General features: G+C 37.2%; 1 protein-coding gene across 1 annotated transcript; it reads right to left on the reverse strand.

Annotated features, from left to right (window-relative positions):
- Positions 1–2,068: 2,068 nt before the first annotated feature.
- LOC140565890 (alpha-2-macroglobulin-like) lies at positions 2,069–15,744 on the reverse strand. Its single transcript, XM_072692088.1, has 34 exons — positions 15,636–15,744; positions 14,115–14,295; positions 13,875–14,031; positions 13,030–13,082; positions 12,825–12,845; positions 12,524–12,689; positions 12,352–12,436; positions 11,970–12,087; positions 11,741–11,861; positions 11,516–11,625; positions 11,241–11,411; positions 10,915–11,148; positions 10,574–10,786; positions 10,335–10,484; positions 9,104–9,229; positions 8,836–8,923; positions 8,597–8,741; positions 6,448–6,673; positions 6,234–6,360; positions 6,016–6,137; positions 5,620–5,671; positions 5,398–5,481; positions 4,973–5,149; positions 4,792–4,867; positions 4,549–4,705; positions 4,395–4,469; positions 4,108–4,270; positions 3,811–4,001; positions 3,495–3,710; positions 3,012–3,133; positions 2,786–2,867; positions 2,618–2,686; positions 2,346–2,451; positions 2,069–2,255 (listed from the first exon to the last, which is right to left on the reverse strand). Exons 1-34 carry the CDS (start codon positions 15,719–15,721, stop codon positions 2,215–2,217), a joined length of 4,311 nt encoding a protein of 1,436 aa, XP_072548189.1. The 5' UTR covers positions 15,722–15,744; the 3' UTR covers positions 2,069–2,214.
- Positions 15,745–15,975: the final 231 nt, after the last annotated feature.

Below are 15,975 nucleotides of genomic sequence, written 5' to 3' on the forward strand. Positions count from 1 at the left end.
GATCACAGTTTATCTTTTTCCCAATGCTGAACCTCCACAGCACTCCTGCGGCTAACGGCTGGTCTCTTCCCCCATGTGCATCGCATACAAACATCACACACAGTCCACTCTCTGCTTTGTGGCTCTCTCCCCTCTGCAAGGCTTTCGTAACGGGTTTAAAATGGTACAGACTTCCAGTTCTTCAAGTGGACGTAGAGCAAACTGCTTTCTATTGGTTGTTCTTTTTTTATGATTCCTGTAAAAAGGCCAGATCTATTCCCATAAGGATCTCTAGGTGTTGCTGCTGTTTTCTCCCATTGAAGCAGTTCCTGGTAAGGAAAACCCTCCAGCTCTCAGCTACGCCTTAACATTGACAACATTAAGTTAATTCACTGCATAATCAGCTCATAAGAGGACAAACAATACACTTCAAATGTAAATTTGAATGCAATGCACTCAAAAGCTCTAAATGCAATATGCAAATGTTGTTACATCTCATTAATAAAAGAGCTTACTGGGGCCTTTAGAAAGAAGGTTGTAAATGCATATGAATCCAGGTCAGGCAATCTTATTAAGTTCAGCCCAAGAACAGGCTGCAAGAAAGAAAGATAGAAGTCTCCAGTAATCCTAAAATGTCATCACGGCACCTACAGTTAGCTTTGGCCTCAGTTGATGTCAAAGAAAATACACCTACCATTAAAAAGAGAATTTCGATTTTCATAGGACGTGTGCAAGGAGGAAAGGTTCTTTTGTACCAGACAGTGTTAAATGTGAGAACACCTGTTCAAACAATGAAGCTGAAACATCCAACCGCTCAAAGAATTCTGCATGGAAAAAAACAATTCACAGTTGACGTCAGAGACTTACTATGGCACTTTTACATCACATTCAATTTTCTATTAACTACATTTTACTTATAATTTTTGCTTTCATGGAGTGTTCTAATTTTGTGAATGCTGAAACTCACATGTGCAAGAACTGTCTCTGTCTCAAGACCTGGAAATGGTGTGCTAACATTCTTGCATTAAAGGGTGTGTGAAAGTCTGTACCAATGGCATGTCATCTCAACATTGCCACCACAGCGTTAGCATTGCTACCACATTGGCCGTCAGTTTTGCCCAGCATCGCCACGTGGTGTTAGCATTGCCTCCCAGCCTCGAACAGAATTGCGACTGCTTTGTTAGTCACAAACCCTGTTAACACATCTTCACAGCTAAAAAACAATTTTAAATTCGTGGTCTACATCTTAAGGCAAGGCTTGAGTTCTTTACCAGGCAGGATTACATGAAATGGTACATAAAATAAAAGGTGTCATTTTATACCACAGAACCTTTTTTTAAAATAAATAGATTTTGGTCCCAAACTTTCCATTGTTGAAATGCCATTGAAGGTCCGGCAAAAAACCAGGTACAAGTTAATAAATCTTCATAAATACTAGCTGGAGAGCTAGAAAAAAGCTGAAGCCTACTTTCTCACATGAACACCCAGACATATTGCTACATTTACTTGTTTGGTGTTTGCATCAAGTTTGGTTTTGTTTTTTCCCCTGTCCATGCAATAAGCTGCAAACTTCAGGCAAGAATGAAGCTATCATTTTTGGAGAAAGGGCTGCTCAGTTCATGTCAACATAAAACTTGCTTAACTGTAGTCAGTGATATTGGTGTTCCAGCAGCTTCCAGCTCATGGCAGGCCATATGGCAGGCCCCATAATGTTTGCAACAACTTGTTTGTTATTAAGAGATGATTTCAAAAGACATTCCTTATTAAGACTAGGATCATCCTTCTCAGATCTGCACTTGGCTTCTTGGACTCTTCTCACAGTGCTGTGTTGGTCAATCCTTTTATGTGGTCATGATCACTTACAGGAAGTTATGAGGTATTGGTATGGTAAAATACATTTGAGATCTTTCAGCTCCACTGAATGAATAATCTAATTATGTATAGGTCCCCCCATTTAAACTTGTGCTTTGAAAGACAAAACAAAGACAGACTCACACATGTTTGATTAGTGTGTGGGATTGTTGTGCAGTGTCACTCTTAGTAACGTCAATCAAAAAACCCTAAGCTGATGGTCAGTCAAACTCAGACATAGTTTAATGTTCATATTTATTTCAACTCTGACAGTCTCACTCTGGTATCTCCGATTAAAGATGAATAAAATCAGGATAAGAAAATAAACAAAATAAACATCCAGGTCCTTTTGGTCTTGTTCTGTGAGGCTGCAGATGTGAAGCCTTACACACAGGGGGAGGAGTACTCGGTTTCAGACTGGTCACCTGAACAAAAACAGTAAAAAATAAAGTCAGTAAATAAAATCAGTACAGTTACAGTAATAGTGTCAGAATCACAGACTGGGAAATGCTTACCTGGTTGATAGTAATCATAAACTTTGATCACAGCTGGTTTGAGGTTCTTGACTGGCAGCACTTGTTTAATATGTAGCTGATAATTAATAGGATTATTCCTTGGGAGCTGTTAAACAGAAACACCAGACACTGGACTGTAAACATGTGTTTGCTATTTTTGGGGGAATTTATTGTTAAAGGAGGTTTCTCATTAGCATATGCAGTACTTTTCTGAATCTGCTCTTCTGAAACTGAACATACATGAACAGTGTACAATGAAACAGTACACTGACCTTTTTTATGTACATGATCACATGGTCATCTTTGGAATCGACTCGCTCCACAAATAGGCTGTATTTTAGCTGAGGAAACAAGAGGATTACTGCTCTGCATTTGTTAAATACACGTTTAAATAGCATTTCTCAAATGATACGTGTACATATTAAAAACCCAATACTTACAGAACTGGGATCTGCTGTAAATCCTGAGAGGATTTTTAGATCTACTATGACCATATTAGTGCTGTTTAGTGCTCCATCATATCTGAGAGGAAAAGAAGACAAAACAAATACTCACTGTGAGGTTTCACCAAACGGCACCAGCTATAATAATATCTCCCACTATTTATAATATCAAAAAATCAAATACAGTTCTTAATCAGAATTAACATTTTAAATACATTCTTACTTTACTGAAAAGTTGATAGCCAGCGTATATCCAATTGATTTTGTGCAATTTCCTTCAGCTTTTGCCTTGAGGCTCAGTGTACTGGGTGCAGTGGGTGTGGGTATATTGTAGAAAAGAGCCATCTGCATAGGGGGAAAAAATAGATCACATCAGTGAACCACAAATACTCACATTGTCACTTTTAGATGCATTATATAGCACAGAGCACTTGAATTGACTTATTAACTGCAGATAGACCTACACAAATGCATCTATTCTGCAGAACAATTTATAAACTTAGAAGCATTGTATTCTGCCCTGCTCAACCTCTCAACTGGACAATGGGTTTATAGACCTGCTCTCAAACGGATTTCCAATATGGTCTCTTTTGGTGGGGTTGGTAAGTCAGCTCATATATAAAAAATAAAAAAATTATCAAGATAAAAGGACAGAATCTCAAACACTAATTACACTGGATATAAGATGCATATTCAATACACTGACCTGCACAGAGGCGCAAGTAGAGCCCTCCACTGAAACACTGTATTTTCCAGGAACATGCTGTAGTGATTTCTCCTGGTACAGTAACTTGTTGTTCTGGTTCAGGTCAAAGCTGTGAGTCTCTTTATCTGCTGACTGCACAGTTACTGTGCTGGAGCCATCTGAGCTGTACACTTTGGTGGAGTATAGAGCCAGAGCCTGGAGCGCCACCACTGTGTCCTGATCCAAACATAAATATTAACGATTAGCAATATCAACACTGATTTCTCTGTGTATCCACTATGCAACCACCAAAAAGAAATGTATAGACTTTGAGTACCTGTGTGGAGGAGAAGCCTCCGTAAGGATTCTGCTGCCTCACCAGCCAGCTGACAATCCTGTTAGCATAGCCCAAATCAGCAGCAGTGAGTTCACCAGTAGAGAGAACAGCTAGCAACACGTAAGAGCTGATCTCCACTGCCAAGGAGTCGGAGTCATCTACTGCAGACTGAGACCAGTGAAGACGACCATCTATAATGAAAGGAAAACAAGAAATGTGGAGAAATCATAACTCCATTAGTCACAATGCTCACAAACTATGTAATTAACTTATAATGATATGTTAATCAATCCATACCTCCTGAAATGGAATCACCATCCAGTTTCTTTAGCAGCTGCCCTCGAATTTCATTCTCTCCAGCCAGACTAAATGTGTAGGCCAGCAGGGCAGAGGCGTAGGTGTTTGTCAGGTTACCAAGAGAGGACTTCAAGCATGATAACCCTTTACTCACAACTGGATCCTGTAAGCAAAACGTGAATTAGGGTGTAGAAGAAAATACAGAAAAAATACAGGGAAATTGCTGATTAATTTCCCCCAACATCCATACTGAAAGTATTCCACATGAATATAAGGTTCTAATATACCTCTGCTGTATGGCCCAATTCAAGCAGTGATGCTGTGATGTATGCAGTGATGGTCACTTCATCATTTACACCACCCTACAATACATTACAAGGTTATTAAAAATAGAAATCATTTATCTAAATCACTTTGTAACGAGTAACTAATAACACACACCTTCATCCTGTTGTTGAACAGTCTTCCCTGTCTTATAAAACAGCCATCTGATCTCTGTTTACTTATCAGCCATTCCTTTGTTCTGGCAATGTTTTCTGGATCAATAAAGATGTAACGCTGTGCTTTCCCAAAAGTCCTCATGACAAAAGCACTTAACCTGGTGGTGGAAATAAACTCATATAAATTTATATTTCAAAATAAAAATAAACTAATTATTACTGACTTTCTGTAGGACGTTCTCACCATGTATTTCCTTCTCCTCCTCCAAATGTGCTGTACGCACCATTGAAATGCTTGTAGTTCAACTGTCTCTGATATCCTACATAAAAGAGAAATCCTTTTTCAGCTGGTTTAGTATAGACTCAGAGTCTATTCAATATGCTTACTGTCACCTGGATTTCTTCATAAAGCTCAGTTCTCTCACCGCTCTTGAGGAAACCAGTAGCTCTTTCTCGGATGGCTGGGGTGAGCTGTTGGGTGTTCTCGAGGTACTGAAGAATGTAGATATTGGGGGAGAGCAGAGCAATGTTTTGTTCTCCACAGCCATAAGGCATCTTCAGCAACCCATCAATATTCTGTAGGGCACGACCCAGAATGTCTCCTACAAAAATAAAAAAAAGACATTAAAAAATAAGAATAAAAAAAAACACAATACTATACTTAATTTACACACTACTATACATATTATTAATAATTTACATTTAAATAATACACAATGGTGCATTAAACAACTGCTTTTAAATTAAAACTAGGAAAAAGAAACATGTATTACACAGCATGTATTTATAATATCCTAAAAGTAGCTAATAAGCTTTGACTATGTAACAGACTGAGATAACGTTTTCTTACCCAGCACTGAAACAGAAGCTCGTGCCGACCCCTCTATTACATCTTCAGGAAGAGTCAACTCCAGCTCCTCTGAAACACTGTTTCCTGTGAATTTAAGTGTCAATAGGTAGCGTTACTGAGCAGTGAGGTATTGCGTCTACTAAGAGTACATTACTGCTTCCTCATTGTTGTTATTAAGGATATAAGCAAAATGAAAAATGAAATGCAAATATCTAAATTAACCTTGTGGACACAGCAACCAACTCTGGCTCTTGGATTTTTCAGTTCCTTCAGCCTACATAAAAAACACACCATTAATTCATAGCAATAATTGTACTGCTTCTACTACTATTGCCATTACTACTACTGCTATTACCACTACTGCCATTACTACTACTGCTATTACCACTACTACCATTACTACTACTGCTATTACCACTACTACCATTAGTACTACTGTTATTACCACTACTGCCATTACTACTACTGCTATTACCACTCATGCCCTTACCACTGTTGCCATTGCCACAACAGCCATTACTACTGCTGTTATTACTACTGCTATAACCAATACTGCCATTACTATTACAATTATATTCAAACTGGGTTTTCTTACACCATTTTTACACCAAGACCTACCTTCACCAGCAGGCTTCGTGTGACTGTGTCAATGCGGCCTCTTTCAGGAACACTCACAATCTCATTGTCACACACAGTCTGTGACTGTTCTGCCTCAGCACTGACTGTCACATTCAAGACCCCTACAACACACCAGAGGATACAGAGAGGAGTTTATTAGCATTGAGGAAAAACAGAGGTGTGTGATAATGTCTAAACTAAAGTTTCAGAACTCTCACCAAGTACAGAGGGAAGAAGAGTCCATCTGAAGGTCTTTCTACCATTTGCACACAGACAGGATGAATACTGCTCATCAGAGGAGGCTTTTAGAGTGTAGTGTGAGGAAGGAGCCGGAGTCACTTTAACCTGTCAGTGAAACACAGGAGATCAGCTTGCTGTGAATGTTAATTGATTAGAGACTGGTGAAGACAGACAGGACTGATCTTACAGTACCATGATGCACTTGGAGAGGTAGTTAAAGACAGTGGCCTTCAGCTCAAACTCTTCTCCCCGGATGATGGAGTAGGGCAGTGAGAGCTCCAGGAAGAAGGGCTGGAAGACACGAAGCTGAGCAGGAGGAGCCACTCCCAGACCTCCAGAGGACAGGCAGAAAGTGTCCATCTCCCAAGTGGTGATGGTGTCAGGAACAGTGACAGGAACCTGAGCTGATCCAGAATCCCTGTGAAAAAAGAAGCACTGACTCATATTATTGCTCATGTATTGATAATGTAGTTACAGTTCTGTGAAAAATTATCATTATTTCTTTTATTTTTGCTTATTTGTCATATTTAAATGTTTTAGATTCATCCAACTAATTTTAACACAATATAAAGACATTAGTATGTAGATTTATTAGATTAGATTAATTCTAAACCTTTATCACCCACAAAAAAGTAATTGCTGCTTAGCTACTAAATTTACTAGTAAACCAAATTAAATTGACTAAGTGGTAAATTTTACTAGCTACACTCAGACATGATTATTGCCAAACCAGTTCAACAGAACCTGGCTGGCAATGTGAAACAGCCTAGAATTTAAAAAGAAACAGGACATGTTCTTACGCTCCAAACAGATGCAAACACAGATGAGAAAAAATATTTCTGTGTGTATTGTAAAGGTATGACATATATACAGTTTATCACAAAAGTGAGTACACCCCTCACATTTCTTTAGATATTTTTTCATGGGACATTGGATTTAGGTCTGGAGACATGCTTGGCCAGTCCATCATCTTTACCCTCAGCCTCTTCAATAGCAGTGGTCATCTTAGAGATGTGTTTGGGGTCATTATCATGCTGGAACACTGCCCTGCGACCCAGTTTCCGGAGGGAGGGGATCATGCTCTGCTTCAGTATTTCACAGTACATATTGGAGTACTGCATGCGTCCCTCAATGAAATGTAACTCCCCAACACCTGCTGCACTCATGCAGCCCCAGACCATGGCATTCCCACCACCTTGACTGTAGGCATGACACACTTATCTTTGTACTCTTTACCTAATTGCCGCCACACATGCTTGAGACCATCTAAACCAAACAAATTAATCTTGGTCTCATCAAACCATAGGACATGGTTCCAGTAATCCATGTTGTTTGTTGACATGTCTCCAGCAAACTGTTTGCGGGCTTTCTTGTGTACAGACTTCAGAAGAGGCTTCCTTCTGGGGTGACAGCCATGCAGACCAATTTGATGTAGTGTGCAGCATATGGTCAGAGCACTGACCCCCCACCTCTTCAATCTCTGCAGCAATGCTGACAGCACTTCTGCGCCTATCTTTCAAAGACAACATTTGGATGTGACACTGAGCACATGCACTTAGCTTCTTCGGACGACCAATGCGAGGTCTGTTCTGATTGGGACCCTGCTCTTTTAAAACGCTGGATGATCTTGGCCACTGTGCTGCAGCTCAGTTTCAGGGTTTTGTAGCCTTGGCCATCTTCATGTAGTGTAACAATTCATCTTTTAAGATCCTCAGAGAGTTCTTTGCCATGAGGTGCCATGTTGGAACTTTCAGTGACCAGTATGAATGAGTGTGAGAGCTGTACTACAAAATGTAACACACCTGCTCGCTATGCACACCTGAGACCTAGTAACACTAATGAGTCACATGACATTTTGGAGGGAAAATGACAAGCGGTGCTCAATTTGGACATTTAGGGGTGTAGTCTCTTAGGGATGTAGACATTAATGGCTGTATATTGAGTTATTTTGAGGGAAGAATAAATTTACACTGTTATATAAGCTGCACACAGACTACTTTTCATTGTGTCAAAGTGTCCTTTTGTTATTTCGTGTTATAAGATATTCTTTTCATGAATAGATATACTACTAAATATCTGCAGAAATGTGAGGGGTGTACTCACTTTTGTGATACACTGTATGTAATACCTTTCATATTAGTTGGATTGTGTGAAACATTTAAATGTGAAAATGTGAAAAATATTTTTTATAGTACAAGCATGAACTTGCAGTTTATGAGATTAATAACATGTAAAGCTTAGTGTATCCTAATAAATAATGCATGTTTATTTGTTTAAACATCAAATACAAAACATGCACACACAAAAAAGCTCTATAAATATGTTATGCCGATACACTAACCCTATTTCAGCAAGTTGCCATATCCATGTTTCCGGGAAGAATTTGCGAATTGTTTCAAGAGGTTCAGAGTCTGCAATATATGAACCTTCCATTTCAAGGGCTACAGGATGATCCATATCAGTTCTCGAATAATATATTTGATGGACTGCACAAAAACATGAACAATTACCATATCATAGAAGACATTAGCATACATAAGAAATATTAAGCCATATTAATGGATGTGCATCGAAAATCACCATAGCCAAGATGATACTGTATGCCTTTGTAGATCAAACACTGAGGTTCTCTAACAGCCAGATTAGTCACCATCTTGAGCCCCACGTGCTGTAAAGTGATGCAAAATCATTACTCAGTACAGTATAGCAAAATAGATGCATATTTGACGTAGTTTGTTGCAAATTACATTTACATCTTACTTTTTACTTCTTTAATTAATAACATGATTAATAAAATAAATTGTAATTTGTTTAAGCATTACAGAAGATTTTACAAAGGTTCAGTTACCTTTATTGCATTGTAAGCATGGTCACCACTTGCATATCGTCGAGGTCTAACATGCAAACATTCCTGCCCATCTTCAACTTCATTGATATAATCTGATACTGAGGTCACTGGCAACAGATTGAAGACCTATAATAGTAGAAGTATAGAAGAATTAAAAAGTAAATTCATAATCATTTAATTTATTTCATTTATTATTATATTTCGCAATAAGTCTCAACACAGGCAAATACTGTGTGTATCATTATATTTACATGATAGAAAGGACACAATGACAGAAATGAGCAAATTTAAAAGGCAGTTGTCTTTGTATTAGTGTAATACTGTACCGCTTATAGTAGTAGAACTGTGAAAATCTAAATCACCTTATTTATTTATAATCAGCCAAGATATCAATTTGTGATGTGTGGTCCTTACAATGTACAATGTGTGGCTTACAATGGGAGTCGTATGGCAAATATTGCTGACAAACACTGGACTAGGCTGTGGCAATCTTATCTCTGTAAATACATGTCAAACCCTTTTGATTGTCTGAACATGTTTAGATGGCATGATAGACCGTAATTGGAGCCATGTTACTTATCACTTAATATAAGTAGTTTTGGTTACTCTGAATGGATGCCACCTTTTAATTAATAATAAATTAATAAACTAAAGTAAGTTATACCATGTTCTAAACCACATATATTTGTTAGTGTGACATCAATGAAGATCTGGGTCTGCTTTAAGAGAGTTGTAAGATGTATTTGTGTGTGTTTACCAAGATAAAAATCAGTGATCGTCTAAATCCAGTGTACATTATGTTAGTAACATTTAACATCTCATATTCTTACTACATCTACATATTACGGAAAACCAGAGACCCAGAATAATAATACACCAGCCTTTATTTAAGCCTTAAGGCAAAAGTAGTAAACAAAATTATAATATTTTATCAGTACATGAGTTATAATAAATTTGAATGAATTATAATCTACACATATTGATTACAAATATAAATGAGTAAAACTAGTTTAAATAGCATTCATTCCACAGCACAATTAGTGTACTTTCTGGTCTAGTCCAGTATTGTGTGGGGGACTAGTCCAGTATTTTCATTTATAGTTAATTATAGCATACACAACAAAACATTTAGTGTTGGTTAGTAAAAATTTTAATATACAGTAAAATTAGGAAAAATCAAAAACTTTTAAAAGCCATTAAAACCTAAACATTCAGTCATTTTGGACCTCACCGTGTCAGTGTCAAGACGTTTTCCGTCCTCCATGATGAACACGCTCTGATCCACAGCACTGAGAGCACACAGTGAACCAGGCAGAGCTGAGAGCTGGAGAGTGTTTTCCTCACCAGGAACAGCTTCAGTGGGAGAGAACTGCAGCAACACCTGAAGATCAGGATGGAAACATGTTGATACTGATTTAGCTTTTTCACTGTAATCATAAGAAAAGAGTAATAATAAATGTGCTGCTTTACCTTGTTTCTGAAACATTTTTCCACATTGAAATTCTTGCTAGCAGCGATGACGTTCTCACTGGGCAGTACACCGTACACCAGAACCTGCACTACAGGAGCCATCTCAATACCAACATGCAGTTTAAATGAGACTTCTCCCTCTACGAGTCTTGTGGAGTCTTTTACTTCAACTTTCTCATAGCCATGATGGACTATGACTCCTTTGGATAAAACCTGGAGCAAATAGTCAAAATTCACAATATTGACAAACAACAGACAACTGTAAGTCATTAAGAGCCGTCAGAATAGAGGAAATGCAAGTGTTCACTATTTCTCTTTACATTATTACTGTATGAACTCACCGTGTAAATAAGATCAGTGCTGTAATTCTCAGTGGTCTCTCCAATAATATAGTACTTAATGTTAATGGAAACTTCAGAATCACACTTCAATGGTTCCTCTAAGCCCTCTATAGATACTTCACTGTACACTGGACTGTAAGGTGTAGCAGGTTGGAGGAGTCGAATTTGAGCATCACTGCTTCTGAAGAAAGGTTTTTTGTATCCACGGTATTTGTTGTCAGGATAGACACTTGCCTAGATGACAGTGAAACAAGAACTGGTTTTTAAAAAGGGACAGAAATTTTACACAAATTGTCAACACTTCCTGAAAACATAGCATACCATACCATCAATGAAATCTCAGTTTCAGGTTCAGCAGGTGCATTAACTGCAAATCTGGCCAATCCATTTTCATCCGTAGTAAGATTAAAAAGTAGTGTTGGAGGCCAATGTTGATCTTTTAATAGATAAACTTCCTTGTTTGGAATTGGCTTTCCACCATAGGCTGTAACTTTGATCTGTTTATCAGTGATAGAAGATGTAATGAAAAATGTCAGACAACTCAAATCTCACCACATAATAAACATGAGAAATTACATAAGACAGCATGAGAAAGACTTACTTTTCCTTCTATAACTGTGTCCCGTTCAAAGTTTTTTGGTAAATCAAGAAACTCAGCTTTACCAATTTCATAAGTAATAGCTGTAGTTTCAGATTTTACCATGGAAATACCTAAAAAATCAAAAGTGACAACAAGCATGTTACTGATTTAACAACAATGAATTCATTATTCTCAAATCCATTTCTTATTATCTTCATAGTTAATTCAGATCTATACTTGACTCACCTGTCCCTTCCTCTGTCATTATAACATGAATGTCAAGAGAATCTCTAAAATTGTGTTCAAATTCAGAGTTGATAAAAAGAGACATGTTGAATATATGGGATGCACAGCCATTCTCACTCATCTACAAAAAAAACAAAAGCAAACACTTGTTGAGAATAATGTTATTAGAAAGTTAGAAGTATAGTATTATGCTTTATTATAGCATTAGAGTATCAAAAATAATACACACCTCTACATTTTCAACCAGGCATGGTGTTATCATTTGGACACCCTGATAATACAAATGTACAAATTTCCGACACACTTGTACGAGTGCTTTACCGGGTACTGGCTGTCCGTATGTGTACCTACAAAACATACAAAACCTTTAAAGCCATGAGACATTATTTTGCAAATTTTCCTTTGTATACCACCTTAATGGATTTCATATGATCAATGTTCAGATGTTCAGCTTTAATTCAACAGATTTCACTGTAATGTTGAATTAACATGGAATGAATGCTTAAGATCAAGAGTCCTTACATTTCTTCTCCATACTCAAGTCAATCTTGGTTTCACAATTATTTTCTAAGTTGTAAAATGTTTGTTTTAGTCTTGAAACCATCACTCACTTTCCACAAGCCTCTATCTTAAGCTCCTCCACACCAACACTCTGTTCTTCTGGAGCTTTCACTGTAATCTCAAACCTGGGCAGAACTAAATGCAAAACCTTTTTTATTGTAGTAAATTAACTGGATACTTTATCATCAGCAGAAATAGTAATATCCTACAACTGACACTTACCATACTTTTTCACCTTAAAGTAATGTGTGATCAACCTATCCCCAGTTTTAGCCTCCAGTTTGTACTGGCCTTCAGGAGCCTCAGCGTTCAGCTGGTGAGAAAGCTGCAGTATCAGGCCTGTTGAGGACACATTTGTCCACTGCCCGATCCTGTTACCATTATTATCCTGTTTGTTTTTTCCATAGAATGCAAAACGTTAACTTGCTGCATTGACAGTATAAAGAAAGTGCTGAAAATGTTTACAGAGATTATAAATCAATAGGTTTCATGAAATGTATAATAAAGTGTGTTTCCAGCTCACCGCAAGTGTCAGCATGCTGTACTGTAGAGAAGTCAGTAGGATTAGAACATAGAATCACTCCACACAATACAAACGTCTTCAATTCAAATGGTATCAAAACATTACTGGGTGTAAAAGAAAATGCTACTAAATGGAATGAAATTAAATAAAAATAATTGTTCAGATTTTTTCTTTCTGAAAAAAGTAACAATAAAACATGTCTTACCTCCTCTTCAAGTGGGACTAAATTAGCACTTATAGTGACAACTCTAAAATTCACTGTGAAAAACATAAATCATATATAAATATATTAATATATTAATATTTTAATAATATTTAATTTAATGTAATCAAGTAAATTGTCAGCAGCCAGTTCAAGTAATCATATTGCTCTGTAAAAGATATCTATTGTTAGCCATCATATTTTTTTTTTTTGAAGAACTGATGGACTTTAATTAAATGTGTTGGTTTCCTGGCACGGGCCTCACTTATATTAGTACAGTACACATATTTTTGATAGGCTTAAGTTCAGCATTTCTGGAAGGTCATTACATAAGTAATGAGTTTTTGTCTTCTTTTAGATCATGGAAAAGTGCCTACATCACCCAACACGTACAGTAGCAAAATGCTATGATCCTGGAATCTGCAGCTGTTTAGAAATGGCTCCAAGAGACATGTCTGACTTGTGTAAATCTACGATCATTCTTCCTAGATCTTCACTGAGCTCCTAGGACCTTTGCATTGTACTGTCTGTGGGTTAATCCAATGAGCAATGAATGTATTTTATGGAGACACAGAAAAACTACCAGCTATTATCAATCTTGATCACTTTTCCGCACAGCCGGCAGCCTAGTGTACCCCTCTATCGAATCCATAACCCTGTCATCAATAAATCAATGCTCTAACCACTGAGCCACCACTGCCCCACTAAAGGTTGCTGTATGTATATTACTGAAAGCCTAATATTGTCATTCAAGCCTTGACCATACAGATGCAGCAGATAGATACTGCTGCAAAACCATTAAAGCATCATTTGGAAAGGTGAGAAATATTGCAGAAATTAAGATGTACCTGTTTGTCCTGGATTGTAGATTGGTTTATCAGTCTGGATGAAGGTCAGTGGGTTGTAGGATTTAAACATAACTTTCCTCTTCTCTGTCATCACAAAATGTTCACCTTTGACCTCGACTTTGATCTCCTGCACTGACTGACCTTCAACCTGTGGAGCCTGCAGAGATCACATTATCTGCTGTGCTGTTCTACACTCTCAAACACATCTAACTTGAATAATACCAGCAGACGTTTCCTGACCTTAAACTGAGAGCAGCTGTGAAATTCCTCCTCCACTGTCTCCTGTAGAAGTGTTCTGTTCTGGTTGTCGTGAACCAGATAAATGGTCATCAGCAGAGTCTCATTCGGCTTCAGAAGACTAACACACAGTTTAGCCTCAGAGCCAGACTCGATCACTGCTGGAAATGTCACCATGAAGTATCTAAAGACAAGAAGCAGTATATTGAGGTGTTGTTCAGGTAATTCACTATTACAAGAGTAACCTGCCCTTTTCATTAGGGCACATCAACAGATTTATAGGACAGAGCAATTTAGAAATAAAGAATTAAGATTATAAAAAGGGGTCATTTAAGACACCATAAACATCTTATATAAGATAAGATAAGATAAGATAAGATAAGATAATCCTTTATTAGTCCCGCAGTGGGGAAATTCACAGTGTAGCAGCAGAAAGGGATAGCAGGACACTCAGTTACAAAAATTTGGATAAATAATTTACACTATATACACAATATAAATAAGAATTAAAAAAGCAATAAACAATATTATTTACAGTAAAAGACTCTTAATTGCACATGGGGGTGGGATATATGCACATTATATACCAAATATATACTGTAATATGAGTTTTCCATGCCAATAATAACTATTAGACTTTACTGAAGCTGTGAATTATGTAAGAATCCACTGTGCAAAGGTCAAGACAAGTCTGAGTTACCAGCTGACCTTATTCTGTTGCAAAACTGAGTGTCTATAGTCATATATAACAAAACACCTGATCAATATTGTGGTTGTGAAATCTTAAGTTAGCAAGAGTTAACCTCACACTGGAACATCCAGAATCCTTCAATACCGCATAAAATAAGGGATTTTAAAGACTTATATATTTTAATGCATGTCTATAGAAAAAGAAAGATTATATATATAGTGATATATATAAAAGTGATTGTGTACATTGTAATGTTTGTCGGATGGGGTAATTAGTTCCTGAATAACTGTCACAGTTGCTAACAAACACTAGCAGATGTCATTCAAATCTTTAGTGTGAATACATGCCGATATACTTCTCTCAACCCACTCAAACCACATCCAAGTCTTCATTTAAGTCTCGCAGACTTGTTTGGTAAATGCTGTGGTAAAACTTACTGAGTGGACTGAAAGAAGTGTTTGAGTATGTATTTATGTAAAAGCTGGACACCAAACTTTTTTTCTTGGCTTTTCAACTACTTCTGGGATAAGTGGAAATTGCTTAAAAACCTGAATCAAGTGTTTCAATTTTAAATCAAATTTGGTTTAGGAATTACAAAAGCGACTTTGTACTGAATGTTCTCATTCACTGTCTTTGATATTGTCTATAATCTTTTAACACAGTTTGATGAAAATCTATAAAGTGATTTAAGATAAAATGATCTTCTAACATTTTAAATGTACTGTATTTATCTCTTTTCTACCACACAGAACACATCTACATGACCACTAACTAACATGGTTAGTTAATATGAATATACTACTACATTTTAGACATCTTTTGGGATTACTTACGGCCCTGGGGTTTCTCCATGGACAGGAAGAAAGAGGAGACAGGCTAACAGAAGCCCTTCCCGTACAGGAAACCCACCAACTACCATGATGAAGTCTGGTTTCAAACTGGTGCAGCTTCCTTTTTAAATGAGATCAGCCCACAGGAGGATCTTCGTAAACATTTGGTCTCATCCTCTCATCAATCATTAACGATTTGAGCAAATATTTTGACAGCGTAACCAAAAGAAATGTGGCTAAATATTGTATTTTTTCAGACAGTGTGTGATCTTGGTTACAGAAGTTTGGTGTGAAAACAAAGGGAAGCATATTGTCCCTGTTAATAACATGCAGATGTACAGGT

This window comes from Salminus brasiliensis, chromosome 11, assembly GCF_030463535.1.
Source record: "Salminus brasiliensis chromosome 11, fSalBra1.hap2, whole genome shotgun sequence".
Taxonomy (NCBI): domain Eukaryota; kingdom Metazoa; phylum Chordata; class Actinopteri; order Characiformes; family Bryconidae; genus Salminus; species Salminus brasiliensis.

What these genes read in the sequence shown, in the direction of transcription:
- LOC140565890 (XM_072692088.1), bottom strand. Translation starts at nt 15,721, where the DNA reads ATGGTAGTTGGTGGGTTTCCTGTACGGGAAGGGCTTCTGTTAGCCTGT. An exon ending in ACAGCTGCTCTCAGTTTAAG is followed by an intron (nt 14,032 to 14,114) that starts GTCAGGAAACGT and finishes TGATCTCTGCAG; the next exon opens with GCTCCACAGGTTGAAGGTCA. An exon ending in AACGTCTTGACACTGACACG is followed by an intron (nt 9,230 to 10,334) that starts GTGAGGTCCAAA and finishes CTACTATTATAG; the next exon opens with GTCTTCAATCTGTTGCCAGT.